This window comes from Macrobrachium nipponense, chromosome 6, assembly GCF_015104395.2.
Source record: "Macrobrachium nipponense isolate FS-2020 chromosome 6, ASM1510439v2, whole genome shotgun sequence".
In the NCBI taxonomy this organism is placed as follows: Eukaryota; Metazoa; Arthropoda; class Malacostraca; order Decapoda; family Palaemonidae; genus Macrobrachium; species Macrobrachium nipponense.
Genome location: NC_061108.1, coordinates 75,676,610 through 75,697,746, shown reverse-complemented (window position 1 = coordinate 75,697,746; position 21,137 = coordinate 75,676,610). Strand labels below are relative to the sequence as shown.

Here is a 21,137-nt window from a genome sequence, read left to right as displayed (position 1 = left end):
CAATAGGGCTGAGACAATCAAAAGTTCTGCTGAGTATAAAGTGTAAAGGAAACATTCTGTATGCAAGTCATAAAAACACTGAAATGGTACTATAGAATTCGCTTTATAATTTCTTATAGTTAGTAAGCAAGATCTGTTTAACATACATGCAGAAGAAATGTGATATTCATGTGTAAGTATATAAGATTATAGATGCACACACACACACACAACACACACACATATATATATATATATATATATATATATATATACGTATATATATATATATATATATAATATTATATATATATATATATATATATACACATATATGTGTATATACATATATATATTATATCTGTTTGTTTGTCAAGTGCATAGGTCTCCTTTATCATACACACCGACAAATATATCACTCGGCGATGACGAGCAAGAAAAGGTGTTTGAGAAGTTTGGGGAGCGAGAGCGTCGTTCATGATTTGGCCCCAGTCGGAGGAGAGGGACGAGCCGCTAGGCAGCAGCAGCAGGGTCATCATCACTCTGGTGTAACATCAGCAAAACAGGACGAGCGCGTCGAGTGCCAGACTGGCTCTCTCCGACGATTTGTTTACAAGGGAAGAATTCTCGTACCGCACACACTGCGTTCATTCTTTAGATAACTCTGCTCTTAACTATATCGTTCTATTCTGTTCTCAGAATCAGTCTGCGGGGAAAATCGTGTCACAGAAATACTTCAGTAAAGAGAAATCGAAAAGGAGGAAAGCTAAATCAATTCTTGGAAAGCTCTACAAAGTGACTCTTTGGCTACTTGGTCCCGTCAAGTCTTCTAGTGGCACTGTCGCAGCTAAATTGAGATCTTGTTTTCGCGGAAACACAACTCATTAAGTTACTTTTTGTCATAAAGGACATACGCATTATAAAAATGAAGGCACCAGACTCGGCGCGCATCGTAAACACTTCGAATTTCTTAGTTGTTATTATGATTGAGGGAAGTTCGACTCGACTGATTTGCGTACAGCTGCCACCTAACACCAAAAGACCCGGCAGGAAGTAAAAAGATGTTCATATAAAGGTAGGATGAAAAAAATAGAAATGAAAGCCCCTAATATCTGTTAGATCTTTTTTGTGTAACTCGGGGTTCGCTCCTGCCTTCGGAACTGGCCCATCGGAAAATGTGTGGCGCTGGCTATGCGTTCCAATGAACATGCCAACTATGATTTAGCTAACAAGGTAAGTATAGGGCAATTGTCTCGGGTCCTGGGGCGGGAGTAGCGACGCCTTCGGTTGCCTTTTCTGCACGTGCGCGGTAAGTGGGCGGAGCCGGAAATCTGTCCAGCCAACGGTCAATCAGGATTCTGCCCGCCTAAATCCTCCGCCAATCAGAGTGCACGCCTTGCACTCTTACAGATTTTGGCGGTCTTTATTTTCGTTTTAGAAATTGAATCAGTTGTGATATAGCAGGTTATTTCCCTAAAAAGGCGCCTGTGGTCATCTTTTGCCTTCTGCGAGAAAGCTTCGTGACTGAAGGACATGCTGATTCCACCAAGCGTCGCTGGATGAGAGCGACGTGAACAATGAAATCTGACGGAAAGAAGCCCAGGGAAGAGCCGTCAACGCAACAATAAGATTATGGTAATGAAGTGGCGGACAAGTGCTTTAGCGGCAACCGTAGGGGAGAAGTTGACGTTCCACAGCAGGGGATTTCCGTCCTTGTCGCTGACGGGATGCGTCGGAAGTGCTGATTGAATTTCGGCGTGGTTGTAGCAACATGGACGTCCGTCTAGGGGGCGGCGGGGAGCCAGTGTGGGTCCGCCGGGGTGATAGGTTGGAGGTGCGTAAAGGCTCTCTGACGACGTCGCGCCAGCAGCAAGATCGCTCTCCGACGCCGCCCTCGCCGCCGCTCCTGCCTCACGAGACGCGAGCTCTTGAAACTTCCCGCTCGAAACCAATCACCCAACTCCGTGGCCCGGCCTCTCTTTTCCAAGAGGACGCTCCTGCTGGCATCCGTAATGACACGGAATGAACTTCAAAAAAGTTGGACGTCCGCTCCGCTAAGAAAATATTTATCTTAAGCTAAAGATTGCAGAGGCACTTACCTCATCATGTAATTTACTCTCATCATTCGAGTTTGTGATGCTGGCACGCTATGTTGCATGGACAATCTCTTCAATTGAAAACTAGGACTTCGTGTTATTAAGCGTTAACTTGTCCTTCTGGGGATACTTTCGCTTTTGGGTGAGTGAGTGTGATAGTGAGAAATTCTTGAGCAAGCAGTGAACTCTTATGGCTAGATGCGATCGGTGTTCTAAAAACTACTGCGAGGAAAGCACACAGTGACCTAAGAGCTCTAAAACAATTTTCACGAATAAGTGTTGCTGAATTCTTGAATTGTTTTCTAAAAAATTCATAAGAGACGTAAAAAAAAGCGCTTTATGCAAGAAGAAACTGTATTCATTCACAACAAACTGTATAGGTGAGATAGAATTATAACTTGAAAAACAAATATTACCAATCGCATGGAACTAGACCAACATGGCATACTTTAATGTATTCGTTGTTACCTAATTGTGAAAAATTAAATCAAAATAAAGAATTGTGCCTTGACGAGACGTTGCTTCAGTCAATGCAAGAGGCAAGACTTGGATCCTAAACATCGAGAGGTTGGGAAAGTCGCCAGAATGCTGAAGGAGGGATCGCTATCGTGTCCGGGAGGCAGCAGCTCCGCCTTCAGGGTCGTCACGCCCAAAGATCGAGAAAAAAGTGAAGGTGAGAACAAGAATTTACTAATAAACAATATGTAGATTTATGATCAACAGGAATGCACGGTTTTTTTAAAGGTCTTTATGACCTAATTCTCAAATTAGTGCAGTTAATGATTAGTCGTGTGTTTTCCAGTTAATTCTTTTGCAAAACTTCAACACGAAGACATCATTAAACTTCTAATCAATACATGGATCATTCTGGCTTCTGTCATGAATGGTTTCAATCAAAGTGCAAAGGAACGGTGTCGCTGGCATTTTGAACTAAAAAAGGTTCACTTCATTAAAAAGCACTATTGATAAAAGGGGAAATTACATTTATAGCTTAAAAATTTATAATTTCAGGAATTTTTCAATGAAAAAAATTTTCTTTTCTTGATATGCTATAATTTAAGCCTTAAAAATAATAATCATTGTTACGGTACTATAATTCAAACCTTAAAAATAGCAAATAGCCATCATTCTCACTGCACTGTAATTTAAACCTTAAATAAAGAAATCATTGTTAGTGCAAAGAGTAATGTTCCAGATTTGAACGTTAAGGGTCACGAGCAAAATAAACTGTCAGGCGCAAAAATCTACGGTAAGAGAGCTGATACAGCCTGCTGTGTCAAAAACAGATGCAACAAAGCGAAACCAACAGCGAAGCTCATGATGATAACAATCATAGTAAAACAACGTCTGAATACAAACAACTAATTCCTCTGGCATTATACATCGGTGACAATTTTGAATGCAAATATGAAATATACCCAAATCCGTTCAACGACAGGCGAACTACGGAAATACTCATGACATCTTCCGGTACTAGTTTCTAGTTTCAGGAAATCTCCCCGTCATTAGGGTTTGCACAATACTAGAGAATCTTTTCACAAGAGAATGTCTACAGTTTATAACCTGCTTGAGATACACCATGTACTATTCATAAAATGTTAGTAAAAAAAAAAAAAATTAATTCTTACAGCAATTCCATTTAAAGTTGTCATTACGTCACCAAACCTAATTCGATAGTACGTGTCTGAGTGTTTCCAAAGCTAATTATTTCCTTGAAATTTTTTCCACTGAAAGGAAATGTTTGTAAAAAGATTTCCTCTTAACGGAAAGGTTACTGCGACCACAGTATATTTTCTAAGGACGATAATAAATTTGGTATAACTTACAACACTCCCACTGGGGGATCTCGATACTATTGTGATCTCGTCCCATTGTGATATCCAGCTTAACTTTGTAAAGATTAAGATTCCTGGATTCAAGACGCGCAAATTCCCACAAGAATTATATATATATATATATATATATATATATATATATATATATATATATATATATATATATATATATATATATAGTGTGGGTCAGATCGCGCCTGTATGTATGTGCGTGCGCACGCCCGCAATGTTATGAGATTCCTTGCTCAACATAGGTATGTATGTGTATTGTGTATGGGCGCGCACGCGCAATTTTGTTTTATGAGATGCTTGCACTATAAGTATGCATATCTGTGTGCGTGTATATGTATATGTATATATGTATGTTTAATATATATATAATATATATATATATATATATATATATATATATCTATATACTATATATATATATATCTATATATATATATATATATATATATAGAATATATATATATATATATAATCCCATCCTTATACTCTTGATGGTTAAACGAGTACTATTTTCACTAAGCTCACACTAAGACCCCAGAAATGATTTCGGCCGAGTTGATTCGAATGAAACTCAGCGAATCTGCGCTATAGACGTTATATGTCTGCCATGATCAGTACGTTGACACGAATTCTTATCCGCAAATCCTTCGTTCTAGACCATGGACTTCTGTTAACATTTTAAGTCAACACTCCCCAATCGATTTTTGACACAATCAGTCGCTGATCAGGGCCAAGCATTAAATCATGAAAAAGAGCGCACTTCTACGGTCTGAACGACAAAGTTGGAGCAACACGAGAAATATGCGGCAAAATGAAGAATTCAGTTACTGTTACAGCCAGGCTACAGAACCATTTCAAAACCATTTCTAAAATACGCTAAGTAAATAAATCATTATGATTACCTAAATGATTCCACCAAGATTTTAGCTAACCTCCAGGGCTGCATGCCTTCTGATGCCGATTTCAAGTTTTGCTTTAGCAAACATTCGCCTCATACAGCAGCAATTCACTTTAAGTCGGTGATTACATCAGGCAGTAGGTCTTCTTTCCATATAAAAAAATATATGATGGTGAATTGACGTGAAAACAAAATCTTTTGTAAATATCTTGGAATAAAATTATGGATAAGCTTTGAAAGTCAATAAAATAACGGTCAATTTTAATATACCCGTAAGAAGAGACTAACTATATAAAGACTAGTTACATAAAAAGCAACGATCGAACTTTCACATCGAATTAAGGACGAATTATATAAATAAATGCAAAGTATATTTTTAAGCACAACTACGATTAGAAAATACGTAGATAAATCCATATTCCTGGACGAAATAATCAGACTTTTCTTATAGCCAGCTAAAAATATTAAAGATCTAAAATATGTATATATTAAAATAAATTAAAGGCTAAGAATTTTACAAATGATCCATCAGCGAAGAAAGAAAACCTTATACAAAAAGAAGACAAAATCATATCAAATAAACATTTGTTGCTAGACTTTAAGAATTTAACCTCTGGAACTATGCATTATGAATTTGAAAATCAATGATGTATATATTCTGGTAAATAAGTAAAACGAATGAGTAAAGTTACATTAAGAAATTGGCAAAAAAATATAGTTTTAAAAATGATGGTTGTAATATTAAACAATATCGCACGGGTTCTAAAAACAGATGATAACTACCTTTACCGAGGCTACTTCAGACAATACGCAGTCATTGAAAAGCCCAAATTATTCAGAAAATTTACATTAATATTTTACTGAAAATTACTTATGACCTAACAATATACCATAAAGTTAGAATGTTAATATAAAGTTTTGAATAAACATTCAGCCTTGAAGAATTTAAATCTACCTCTATCTACAGCCAATGACTTCAAGAGTTGATAAGTGAAGCATATTGCGTGATAAGGAAATCAATCTCCTCCAAACTTAGTCAATCGGTAAATTCCCGGAATGAAAAAAAAAAAAAAAACTGAAAGCTAATGTTTGCAGCAGTTTTCGATTTTGAAAATATGCATCAGCAACAAATTACAATTTCCGTTACTCATAAAAGGTAAATGTCAATCACTTTTCCTCAGTTACTTTTTCTATTGTAAATAACTTTCGCTACACTTTCCCATTCAATTCGGACTGCACAAATCGACTGAAAATAATGTAAGGGGAATAAGTATTTATTGAAAACAATATCAAGCTCAAAACCAAAGGGACATGCCTACGAATTTTCATTTACACCGTCCATTTCGGAATGCACTTGCTCTTATAAAGAATAGTATGCAGCACCATCGATTCAATCATGTTACTGAAATAGAAAGCTTCAACATAGTGGGGAAGGGGGGGGAGTGTCCTCTCCCCCTTTATCGAAAAATGTACGCGCAATATTTGTTTCATTTCAGCACAGTTGCGGAGAAAACTGGTTGTTGAAAAATGGAGTGAGTGACAGGACTAAATTTTTACAATAAAAAAGAGGGAGAGAGAAATGAAAACACCGCAAGCTTCCTCATGTGGCGACAAATTTACGCAGGAACAGAGCCATCAAATATTTCTACCTGATGGGAATTACTTTTGGTCGCAGTGATTGAAATTAGTACATACGAAAATTAGAGAACCTACTTGTCATCAATTACTTAGTGAAAACACTTAATAATGACTTGCTTCAATATCACAGACTCAAATATCAGTGATGTTTAGCCCTAAAAAAATGAAGGCAGTTATTTTTCATCGTGATTTATGTGACAATTCCCAAAACTCAGACAATATAGTGACTTTGGCCTGAGAATGACATTGTGGAGTGCTAGACTGCAATCACCGCAATCCAATTCTCTTGGAAGCAACCAAATGGCAAATATCTCATTTGTAGAAAGAACTGATACCGCTAATATACCCGAAGAAATAATATTTTTTTAAATGGATAAAATAAAAGTACCGAGAGATATGAATTTTCCGATGTCGCGTGCCGCTCTTACTTAGGGCACGCGGGCAAGGGGCGGGAAGACGTCAACCTCTAGCACAGATCTTCAAGTTTGATAACTGCTCATCCCGACGTCCGGAACCCAACAGCGCATTTTGAGTTCTCTTTTACATACCATCATACGCTGAATTTCTCTGCACATTCGAGCCTTCTAAACAAACAACAACCCAAGATACTTTAAGGCATAAATGTTTCAGAAAGTTCAAAATGTCAACGTCTTCAAGAGCTATCACTGAACGGTCATATTTTCAATTTTCTTAATCAGTCATATCACTGATGCTGCTTTTTCACTTCCTGAAATAGTACAGCAAATATCGGCCCAACACATCTTGCGCTGTTTCTTACAAATTAACGAACATTTCAAATATCAGATTTATAAAGGTTCTTCCCCCTAAACCCATCGGTAACTTCTTGGCAGTATAGTTGACAATATATATGATTTCATAACGATATCAAAAGTAAAACAAAAATAATAATAAAAATCTTTATCGAAGACAGGGCAAACTAACATAAATAAATATAAGATACATGCAGACAATGCATTCATATATGCAAGGTTAAAATCATATATTCAAGTTCATATGTTCTGTAATAAATAATTATAATCTAAAAGTATCTGAGAATTAAAAGCATATTCTTAGCATTTATTCTTCCCAGGATCTCAGACTAAATTCCTTGAATTGCAAGTCTCAAGAATTTATTGGTAAGGTACATAATAGGTAATAAAGAATTACATAGCGGCTTTATGTAACATAAACAAGCAGACAATAAAATTAATTTCTCTCCCTCTATCTCGTATACAATGCAAACGTCAATGCGGTTATGCGCAGATGTGCGCCTGAAGGAAATCAGTAACGCGACAATACCCAAATGCATTTGAGCAAAATTCTTAAGAAAAACTCAAGCAATTAAATTTCCGAGAAAAATTATTCGTAGTAGAGTCATAGCGAACTAACATACAGCGAATTCTATTAGAAGAGATCTCGTCATAACCATCAAGTGATTTTAATATCAACCTTTACAAAGTCATCAGACCAACATAAGTTTACGATTGCCTGACGTACTTCGTGGCATTTTTATATTCACAGGTGTTATGCCACAATTACCCTTTAATATCCAGTTCTTTACACCAAAGGGAAATATTGATTGATAAGTGCCCCGTTTCCGACAGAATTCGAACCGACGCCCTCTTATCATTTTTTTAAACCTGGCATAAGTACGAATCCCGACGGGGGCGAAGAAGTCCTTAACAGTTAACATACCCGTTGGGTGTAATTTATACCCAAGGTATGGTGAACTTTTATATATATATATATATATATATATATATATATATATATATAAAATTCACCATATATATATATATATATATATATATATATATATATATATATATATATATATATATATATATATATATATATAAAAGTTCACCATACCTTAGGTATAAATTACACCCAACGTGTATGTTAACTGTTAAGGACTTCTTCGCCCCCGTCGGGATTCGTACTTATGCCTGGTTTTAAAAAAAACGATAAGAGGGCGTCGGTTGAATCCTGTCGGAAACGGGGCACTTATCAGTCAATATTTCCCTTTGGTGTAAAGAACTGGATATTAAAGGGTAATTGTGGCATAACACCTGTGAATATAAAAATGCCACGAAGTAGGTCAGGCAATCGTAAACTTAGTTGGTCTGATGACTTTGTAAAGGTTGATATTAAAATCACTTGATGGTTATGACGAGATCTCTTCTAATAGAATTCGCTGTATGTTAGTTCGCTATGACTCTACTACGAATAATTTTTCTCGGAAATTTAATCGCTCTACCTTAGAATTAATATATTTTCTATATGTTGACAGATATAGAATTTTTTTAGTTGATAATAATTTCGTCCTCTCGTGGGTTCGAACCAGCGCCCACCGGACAGAGGAGAAATCATGACTACAATGATGTTATCGACTCGTTGGTTCGAACCCACGAGAGTACGAAATTATTATCAATTAAATAAATTCCCCTTCGGTTAACATATACGAAAATATATTAATTCCGAGGTAGTGCGAATTAAATATTAAAGGACATTTGTAGGTTAATGCATTATATATATATATATATATATATATATATATATATATATAATGCATTAACCTACAAATGTCCTTTAATATCCAATTCGCACTACCTTAGAATTAATATATTTTCGTATATGTTAACCGAAAGGGAATTTTTTTAATTGGTAATAATTTCGTCATCTCGTGGGTTCGAACCAACGAGTCGATAACATCATTGTAGTCATGATTTCTCCTCTGTCCAGTGGGCGCTGGTTCGAACCCACGAGAGGACGAAATTATTATCAACTAAAAAAAAATTCCATTTCTGTCAACATATAGAAAATATATTAATTCTAATGTAGAGCGAATTGGATATTAATGGACATTTGTAGCTTAATGCATGTGTATGAATCACGGTGATGTGATAAAAATTCATATATATATATATATATATATATATATATATATATATATATATATATATATATGTATGTATGTATGTATATATATATAGAGAAATATATATATATATATATATATATATATATATATAATATATATATATATACATATATATAATGTTTGTATGTGTGTGTGTATGTATGTTGTGTATGTATGTATGTATGTATGTATATATATATATGTGTGTGTGTGTGTGTGTGTGTGTGTGTTATATATATATATATATATATATATATATATATATATATATATATATATATATACTGATAAACAATAAACTTACATAAATCACATTAGAATCATAAATTACTTTAGTATTATCGTTTTTATTATATTGCATATTGATCATTTACCATCACACGACAGCGTATTTAGCATTAAATATCATTGATTTCAGGATTCAATCAGTTTACGACGCAGAAGCTGAACAAAAGCCAATTATCAACAACCAGTATTTAAAAGGAGAGAGAGAGAGAGAGAGAGAGAGAGAGAGAGAATAAAAACTATTATTCAAAAGAAGCAACCCCCCTGGTAAATTGGTAAATAATTTATTTAAAAGAAGCAACCCACCTGGTAAATTGGTAAATAATTTATTTAAAAGAAGCAACCCACCTGGTAAATTGGTAAATAATTTATTTAAAAAACTGCCGAGATTGACATATTAATTTTCTTAAGAATGCAAACCTGCCTTGGAAGAATAAAACCAGTTCTCCTTTTGCCTTATCCCTTTCCTCATTAACGAACTTCCTTTGGAAATTCAGAAATTTATGTAGTGGTGGCGGTACTTCATCTTTCCCCACTCCCGAAGAGTAAATGGAAACTGACACCGGAGCAAAGCGTAAATCCTTCAGACATTGGCTCTTGCTGCACAAAGATTACTGTACTGTTCTAACGACAACACTCAAAACACTGTGCGCCAATTAGCAGGTATGCATATAAGTATGCACACAAAAATGATTATAGATGTATTTTTGAAGGTAAAAATCAAAACGTTCAATACTGCTCGAATGGAAATAGGAACATTTTGAGCTAAGAATGTAATCGTATTAACGAAAAAAGAAAACGAATGATCATTTTTACTTACTGCCAGAAGTCATTGACGTGCAATTCCCCATCATCCTGGCTGCTTTCCAATATGAGCAATGTCGGCTGACGCGAACAGGTTATGTGGGAACAATCGCAATATGATCCTTTTCATCTTGGAATATGGAATACAAAAGTCAACGCAAAACAGAACCTCCTTCAGGAAAGAAACGGAAGGGGCGTCCGTTCCTCCCGCGTGCCTTTCCCTCATAACAGCACGGACATGGAAAAGAGGTTTGGGAAAGCCATTTGTGAAATGGAGTTGCTGGTTCACGCTACTTTCAACCGTATACGGAGTCATATGCGTTTGGGAATTAAAAAAAAAAAGTAAACAACAACACTTTCCCTCGTAACCCTTAGTCATCTAATCTATGGGGGGCAAAATAGGAGGGGAGGAGAGGGAAGGGGAGAGTGAGCGTGAGAGAGAGACTGACAGAAAGAAAAACGTCCCTCTGGTGCGGTCGTGATTCCGCTGTTTTCATTTTAAATCACCAACATTCCATAACAAAAACAAGTATCGCTCAACATCTCTGCCACAAGAGAGACTTCGTGGCACATCGCGCCGTTGAATCGGGGGCGTTTCCCCTTGAAATTCTCTATTTAGCGCTTCCTCAGTGCAAGTGCCACAGTAAGGACGAAAAATGTCAGTTATATGGAATACAGCATATATACTTCTATTGTGTCACTACAAGTCACACGCCTATGCACGCAAGCAAGCTCGTGCTCGCGCGCACACACACAGAATAATTAAAAGGGAGTTCATAAGAAATTAAATTTTGCATTTAATACATCTCTATAGACATACTGCATATCAATTGACGCTCATTTTACCACTTTTTTTCCTGGTGTTCTTCTTTCTCAAAAATACGAGGAGTGTTTTTGTAGTTAAAACGAAATATTTAATTACTGGAATCCAAACATAGGCCAACACAAGTGCTGTATACTTTGGTGGATTTTCATATGTGGTTGATCGACAATTGTAGATCAGGGTATAGGGGTAGCAACGACTATGGGCATCAGCGCAATTCGTATAAATGGAATTCAAAAATCTTTATATTTAACTAAATCAATGACTCATTAATACATGCTCTATTCACAACATTCAAAAATAAATAAAACTTCAGTAACTTTAATAACTGACCGATGCATATAGGTACTTCATAAACTCATAAAAATTTTGGACAGGCACACAAACTGATAGAACACTCAACATTATATAGATATGGATATATATATATATATATAATATATATCTCTATATATATATATAATATATATACATATATATATATACATATATTATATACGCATATAGACACACAAACATATAGCTGCAAATGCCGTTCAATATCAAATTTGCTCTAACCGGAATGAATACAGAAGGACAGTATAACTGATAAGTGGTCGGAGAGTACTCGGACGTTGTAGCTGTCGGTGGATCGAATTCGACAAGTGACGAACTACTTTTTCAACTACAATTCTCCTTCTGTATGCTAAGTTATCACCAGTGCAAATCACCTAACGTCATATATATATATATATATATAGTATATATATATATATATATATATATATATATATATATACACACATATATACGCACACACACACACACACACACACACATCACATATATATATATATATATATATATATATATATAATATATTTAATTTACATATATATTTATGGCTATATCTACATATATATTTACACATATATATCCAATATATATATATATACATACATACACACACACACACACACACACGTATATATATATATATATATATATATATATATATATATATATATATATATATATATATATATATGCTGAATTAAGGTGACATTCCCATGTGATATTTTAATATTTACTACTCCACAACATGCAAAGGTTAATTCCAAATATATATTCAGTTATAATTTGTCAGTAATCATTATACGCAAGTTCTGTTATAAGTAAAAGCTACACACATATATAATTATAATATACATGTATTTATATATATACATAAATCTACATACATATATATACATACATTCAATACATACGTATAGTGTCTCATAATCTGGCACTGACATTTGTCTCTACAGCGTGAGGTCCAATTTTAAATTCCAGACAACCGTTAACCGCCCCAGTACACCTGTTGACTTAGTAATAAATTATATACCCGGTAGTTAATTCATAGCAGTGGATATCATCCAAAGAACGGCCTGTTTGAGGCTAAAAACTTCGGTCTGAACTACCTGAGTAGAATCGCAATAGTAATTCTTTCTGAAGGGAAAATTAGTAAAAGTGTGTATGTACTAGTAAGTATATGTATATTTATATAATATATATATATATATATATATATATATATATATATATATATATATATATATATATATATAGTATATTTATGTACATACATACATACACACATGAACACTAAGGAAAAACGTATTCGATTCGCAGAGAGAGAGAGAGAGAGAGAGGTTGGTCGGGTACCCCCGAAGAGAAAAATGAAAAAAGTTCCAGTTGTTGTTCAGTCTATTTGAACCTGATAAAAAACAAATGATTGCCTATTGCCGAAATATAATTGTTCCCTTATTTCTGCGGGGTTTGTTCAATGACGACCATATCAGAACAACACTACATCAAATTTTTCAGTCTACGAAAACCAACTATAAACGTAAAAACACTTTTGTACTGGAATGTATTACCAAACGGGTGTCAAAGGACATTAGCCCTCTTCCCAACTTTTTTTTAAAGACACGAGGAAGAAAATAAGGACGATTATCGGAGTGAAATTTGCAACGACAGTTTTCGGAAGGAGAGGCTTCGTTTATGGCAGTGTGAAATGCGACGGGACTCATTACTAGCAGGGCTAAATTATGCACCAAACAAAATTTCTACGCCTCTCACTTTACACGAGTTCATGTCCATCTACCGCTGGCCTGTACACTTAAAGAAACAAGAAAAATCACCCTTCCCCCTATATTTGACAGCTGACATTTGAAAGTTGACGTAGGACGCCAGCTACTCTCTCTCTCTCTCTCGTTATTAATTTACCTCCACCAGCATCGTTGGTTTTTGTTCAATTTTGGTCAGTCGTAAATCGTGGGGTCTTGAAAGGTTCACAATTTTTCCTACCCTGTAATCTTTAAGCCTAAACAAGGAATATTATTCTTTAGTTTCTAGACTGCAGATTGTGTCAGCGTATATGCACTACACAAGAACGTCATATTTCGTGAAAGAATGAAATGACCGACCTTGTAAAAGTGCAAGATTCCAAGAATGAAAAGAAACGACTTTGTAACACTCATTCATAACAACACCCTCGTTGTCCCTCTACTCCCTCTCTGCACAGAGACAGCTTCAAAGCAATTACCACGTCAAAGCAAAAGTGGAAGCCTACTGAAAAATAGAGTCGACAGCATAAGATTTAAAAACAATGTCGACGAAAAGAAGAGTCGAGAGAGGAATAAAAGGGGAAAAAAGGGAGCGAAGTGAAGTCGAAAAGTATAAGCTGCCTAAAAACCTAATGACAGATGACAAGTAATGCGAATAAATGATGCGAGAAAGACAGGTGTCGATGGCAACAGAAAACAGTAACGACAGTGTGTCGAAATGACACCACAATGGAGAAAAAGCTGTTGAAATGGGTGTGGATAGAACAGGTGCATTGCTGACACGCGCGGATCACGGAGCATGTGTAGAAGAGAGACCAGCACAGACTGACAAGTGCACGAAGTTAACATGTAAGGAGGGACCACAGACAACACTGCCTGTTGATTTTACACTAGTGGTATTAAAAACGTACATACATACATGTACACACACACACACACACACACACACACACATATATATATATATATTATATATATATATATATATATATATATATATATATACTCGTCTATATAGACCTATGGTGAGCTATGATCAGGTTGAGTAGAACTTCAAAGAGTTCTAATTGCCATCGTTTCCATGCAAAGGATGCAAATCTTTTACCAGACATGTAAATATTAAAGTGAGGATTAAACCCAAATTAGACAGGAATAAATGTTATTGCTGGAATCAACAATAATGAAGCGCGTCACTCACTCGGCTAAGAAAGGAAACAACGTATTAGAGGAAAGACGCAAACTTCACGAAAAAAGAGTGCAATAATCACAGAGAAAAATTCCACCACAGATATTTTACTATCAGTTTAACAAACAAAACCGAAATAAAAAGGAAAAAGAAGGAACGGGAAACCGTAAAGGGAGGTTGCAAGGATGGGAAAACGAAGTAATGAACATTTATTGTCAACTAACCCAATGATTTCGTTCTATGTAGCCTTAGTTGATTCACTAAGTACACTCGCTCTTTATTAATACATTTCTCGTTTTGTCTTAGTTTCCTTTTCTTCTTTGGTTTTTCTTAGTATGCGATGAAGTTGATATTCATACTTTATCACGAAACCGGCTTACTTTCCTTGTTTAACCGATATATAACAGAATCATAACAGAACATGATCATGAATCCAATATCGAATCCAAGAAACTAAGAAAAGGGAACCAGGAAAAAAAATCAAAGTTTTTTGTTTTTCAAATTTTTTCAACTGTATCTTAGTTTATATAATTTACTAAAGATTTATTTAAGCCTTTCTACTTTGTACTCATTATAAATGAAATACTTAAAACACAACAGCTAAATAAACAACTTCATAAATAAATTTCCATGATAAAGACGCATGCCCAATACTATTAAAATTAGCTAATCTTGCTAGATAGGAGTGGGCCCAAAAATGTTAGTTATAATAAAGCAAGCTCCCGCTATCGAAAGTAACAACTAGTACTCCTAAATATTTTTAAAAATGCATCATTACTTACATGCCAGCACAGCTAAATGGACTGAAAAAACGAGACCACATGCCAGTTCTACCTTCATAATAAATACTTTTGTGAGATGCCGCGCCACGGAAAAGTACAGTTACTTTAAGAAACTGACATATTACAGCTATACTGGTGTTGGCATGAACTGTAGCTTTAAATAAACCCTACTACTGACAGCAGAAATGATACACCACGCAGATGATTCTATTAAAATATTATTCAAGTGGATTGGTGATGAAATTTCACTGCAACTGAGAAGAAGAGCATCACGGGCCACACAGCCCAGATGAGCCACCCTGGTGCATTTTAACCCCTCTTGTAGTCCCACCTTTGAACTTAGGGCCAGGTTTTAAAAAAACACAACTTTACAAACCACAACCCTGGTTTTCAGGAGAATTACATAATATTACAGATTTTCATATGTAATCTATGCAAAACTTTGGACCCCTATTATGACCAGCGGAGAATCTTCATTGTATAAGGAAACTTTCTTAAACGTTATGTTATCTTTGGACCAGTAGTTCTAGGGAGGATATTTATAAACAAACCCAACCCTAATCAGCCTTTCCTTGGAACAACCTTGAAACCTCTTCACCCCAGAATGCTTCGTGCCAAGTCCGACTGAAATGTCGAGGATGTGTATAGTTTTTGCCAGGCATGCAGGCATACTTACACACTTACAACTTATCAGAAAAGTTCACGTGAACTTTCAAGCGTAAAAAAATGGGATAAGGGAATAAGCAGTATTCTGAAGACAAGTCTGAAGATTTCGGGCTGTATTTCGTGCGGGTTTTTGAGAGACAAGACACTCAAAACCATGGTCACATCTTAAAAGTAAAACAATCAATTCACAACGGCTGCTATACTTTAAAGAAACTGACAATCTGAAGACAGGAAATCTACAACAAAAATCACACATAACGTTAATAAAATCACTTACTGAAAATAATGATGGAAATAGCGTATAACTTATTGAAACAAATTCTAAATCAATAACCGTATCCCTTTCAAGTTTCTGGAAAATATAGGCCGGTCAATATAAGAGGAAAATTAAACTAAATCACTTTAGAAAAAGGAAGGTCAACTGTTTCACCACTTGTGGGATTAACTTCAACACAATTAAGACTATGCATTTGTAGTATATAACTGCTTAGACGAATTTACGAAGACCAAACGACGTTCCCCCCTATACGCAATAACTTTACTTGCAGAAAAAAAATAAAGCCACAAAAGTAAAACTGCCAGAGAATTATAAAAGCAATATCGATCCAATCTGATTATAAAGATCTGACATGAACACTTCTAAGTGCAAAATTTGTTTACAAAAGACTGTCTCGTTCATTCTCCCCCTCCCCCACCTCGGGCAGATGAGAGCAAATTCGACAGAATGCGTCGTTAAATGACACTTTACAGATGATGACACAGCAAGATCCCTCCAACAGGTGCTTGTTAAACATTAGTCTCGACAACCCTTGAAATCACAACATTCCACGAGGAGAAATGGAAGACTTGGCTTTTGCACTCTTACTTTGAAGATAGAGTCTTATGTCGCAAAAGTGATTTAATTCATTATATATGTGAGATTTATGGTGATAATCAAAGGAAATCGGTTGTTAAAGAACAACGCGTTGATTCCGCATCTATTATTTGGGGGACCCAGCCAGGCTGTCCGATTGAAAAACCCTCTGACAAGAAGAGAAACTTTAGGTGAAACAAAGATAAAGCATAGGATTGCCTGACTTGAATAACTCAGCTTTGGATACACAATTACCAAGACTTTAGGAAAATACTACTGTAAACCCTTGGCATTTATAGCATTATTCTAGATCTTGACCCAAAATGATAACTTCTGAAGCGAGTAAATCAATCTGCAACCTATCTGGCACTTTATTCCTTCATTAACAGATTTAATAAGAACTAGTAAAGAGTAGTACTTTTCTTGAAGTCAATTAAAGTTTTACCATATATCCTTCCATCGAATGCCAATTCCTCAAATCTTCTGTACAACTTGCTTTCTAAGAAACATGAAGAAATTTGGGCATTATTACATGGCTGCGATCTCTGCTATCCAATTTGGATATTTTCACAGTGCACAGGATTTTTCATGACAACTGTTGGTCAGTAAACATTCTTCACGTAGAATGATTATTTATCCTTATGTTACCTGGAATTCGGGCCCTGATGAAATATATCAGTAATTAACACAAACATAGCCATCTCTTAAATGTAGATATACCGGTGTTCAAACACCAAGCTGCAAAGAATAAGCTTTGCACTACACAGGTTTTAAGGTGCTTATATAGTATTGGCATTAGCGCATCTGAGAACGATCTGATACTTTCTTCCTCTTTCAAATTAAACCACGGCATTACACAATGCATAGAAACACACTGGACCAACAGACTCGGCAACGGTGAGTTGTAACCATGATGAGGATGAGCAAGCACCAGTTATGGTGCTATTAAGAACCATAAAGCTTCCATCCATCCATCGACGGAAATGTCGCTCAAGGGAAAATGAATACAGTTGAATACTTACCTATAATTCGTCAACAGATCATTAAAAGACCTGTCTTGTATACTGATACCGATAATTATGCAATGGCATGTGGGTATCAACCTTATCCTGGAATATTTATTAAGAACATGAGGGTTACCATTCTCTACAACAACTCTTGCTAAATGGAAAATGCATACATCTGAATAAGCACTTTCCATTTCAACAGATTCTTAGTGACCCAGTCTTGTGCTCTCAAAATCTAAAGTTATGCTCTGGCATACGGTTAGCAGCCTCATCCGAGAATACTTAATAAGATCCAGAAGGTTAACATCTTCGGGAACGACTTATGCTAAGGGGAGATACGCATTACTGAGTAGGGAACCCTTTTCAATGCCTACTCATTATAAGTGTCCCTATTTTGTGCATCAAACACCTAGTTATATCCTGGTTTATAGTTAGAAAACACATCCAGAAACACTTACTTGAGCCGGATGGATTTAAATCTTTGTAGCAACTCCAGCTAAAGGGAAAACAGTCGAAGAGGCATAAACCTTTCCGTGTCTATAAAATGTTAGTGGCTGCGTCTTGCAGACAAACCCGAAATTTGTATCCTGGCATGTGGTTAGTAACCCCTGGAGAAACTTCACTTAATTCAAAGGAAAATGATGTCGAGCTGGACAGGCACCATCCTTGTCCTTGTCTACAAATTGTTAACGGCTTCATCTTGCACAATGAAACCCGAAAGTTATGTCCTCTTATACTATTGGTAACCTCATCCATATACAAACAACTTCTATTAACTGCAAAATGATCTATAACTGAAAGGACACCAATAGATTGCTAATGGCTCTGTCTTTTACACTAACACCAAAAACGTGATACCAAATTATAACCCTGCTATACGCTTAGTTACCTCATCCAGGAACACTTTCTAAGAATCTCGCGAACATCCGATGGACCAATTTCATATAATTGAACCTATCTATTGATTTTATATATATATATATATATATATATATATATACATATATATATATATATGTGTGTGTGTGTGTGTGTATGTATATACATATACATGCATTTGTACGTATATAAGCCACAAATATTATTTAATATCGAAGTAACCGCTTCATAAACACATATAGAAGGTTCACCAATAACTGCACTATTCACCTCTGCTTGTACAAGCCTTAGCATTTCCTCGGTATTAGTTCTTTTAAAATATTTCTGCCAAACAATCTATCCAGAACTCTTCAGCTTTTCCTCTATTACTCCAATCTAAAATTTCTAAATTATCTATTCTGTGCAATAAAACATTCAACGCTCTTTTTTTTCTGTATGGCAAATCAATTTTAAGACATTGTAATGCATTATTTACCCAACTAACTCTTAAGAACCTCCACAAACATTACTGTTAATCTCAATAGCTTCGAGTGTTCTTCTTACATCCACATTATTACTTATATTTCACTTCTTTAAAGGAGAAGTGCCTCAACATTCCCTACATACCTCACACTCTGACTAGCATATACACACGAGGTCTTTCCCCATTCTTCTGAACCAACAGTGCTACCTTATTAGTTGCATCACCTATCCCATGATTCTCTTCTTTCACCCAATCTCATCATTGTACTCCCACATACCTATACGAAGCAATAACCTACATTTTTCCATTATCCACATAAACACCAACCCTTCTCTATTCCTTGTTCCCATTTATGGCGATTCATTTTCTCCTTTTACCTTTCACTTTTACAAGCTAAGCATTCTATTCACAGTCCATTTCCCATTCCTTAGCTTTGCACCTATACTTAATTTCCCTTCACTGACTCCTCGCATCACTTTATCCATAAAAGAGATCAACTAACAAGGAAAAACAACGTACACCCGCCCTAGATCCACTTTACATAACACTAATCATTCTCCTGTCAATGTACTCCAACACACGCTTCGCTTTAATCATACAAACTTTTAATTCTTCTTCCTCCACACTGTCTTCTGTCTATGTACGCAAAAAGGCATCAAGCCTTTTCTAGGTCCATGTGAGCCAAAACCAGCGTTTACTTCGTTTTCAGATGTCTAGCATAAAATTTCACAAACTCATCATCAAAATCCTACCAAACTTCTCCCCTGGTATACTTACAACCATCTTCAATATGACTTACGTGTTTACAAAGAAACCAATGTTAATCTTACCCATTCCTTAGGACCTCATCCATACTCCAATACCTTATCAATCCTGGTCAGTCGCTCAACCAAACGTTCAGCATCATACACCAACCCTGCACCTTATATAGAATCAATGTTAAGTATTTTAATTTTTAGAATCTTAATTGCTTATCTCTAAACATGTTTTTCCCTACATAATTTTTTTTTTATCTTTATACAACGGCATTTTACTCTTGAAGGAGCTGGTTAACCTTTTTGAATGTAACTGGTAGTTTGTTGCTATCAAGGTGAGGGATAAAAAGCTTATACCGTGCATGTATGTAAATATATACATTTATACATGAATTTGTATCATATCGCCTTGATTCATATACATGCAATAAGCTACAAATCTCCTTTAATATCCAATGCGCTCTGCCTCGGAATTGATATATTTTCATATATATTAACCGAAAAAGAATTTTTTTAGTTGATAATAATTTCGTCCTCTCGTGGATTCGAACCAGCACACACAAGAGAAATCAGGACTTCAGTAACGTCTTTACCGACTCAGCTAAGTTGGTAAAGACGTCACTGAATTCCTGATTTCTCCTCTGTGCGCTGGTTCGAATCCACGAGGGGACGAAATCATTATCAACTAAAAAAAAATTCTCTTTCGGTTAATATATATGAAAATATATTAATTCCCAGGCAGAGCGAATTGGATATTAAAGGACATTTGTAGCTTATTGTATATATATATATATATATATATATATATATATATATATATATATATATATATATATATATATATATATATATTGTTTGTTTGTTTGTTTGCACGCACATCAGGGTGCCTTTTTATGAAAAAAATCCGTACTTGATTCAAGAAAGTGTTTGTCAAATACTTGCAAAATAATCTCCGGAAGTTTTAGGAATAGCTCTTTTAACGTGAAGAAGAATTAGACTGAAATAGGAAAGAACTCGATCACGGAGGTACTGAGCAACGCATTTTGCATAATACTGAACCAACCTAACACGAGGATTAACATCTGAGAACAAACCAGAATTGCACGAAAAAGGACACTTGTAAATTTAGAACTAAATTTATAGAATATCAGATCGAACTGTAC

General features: G+C 35.4%; 1 protein-coding gene across 1 annotated transcript in view; it reads left to right on the top strand.

The window, feature by feature from the left end:
* Positions 1 to 649: 649 nt before the first annotated feature.
* Positions 650 to 21,137, top strand: part of LOC135216869 (uncharacterized) — a 289,397-nt gene continuing 268,909 nt past the window's right edge. The window contains exon 1 of the mRNA XM_064252384.1: positions 650 to 2,748. Coding sequence (XP_064108454.1) covers positions 2,661 to 2,748 — 88 coding nt within the window. The 5' untranslated portion in view covers positions 650 to 2,660. The remainder of the gene's footprint in view (positions 2,749 to 21,137) is intronic.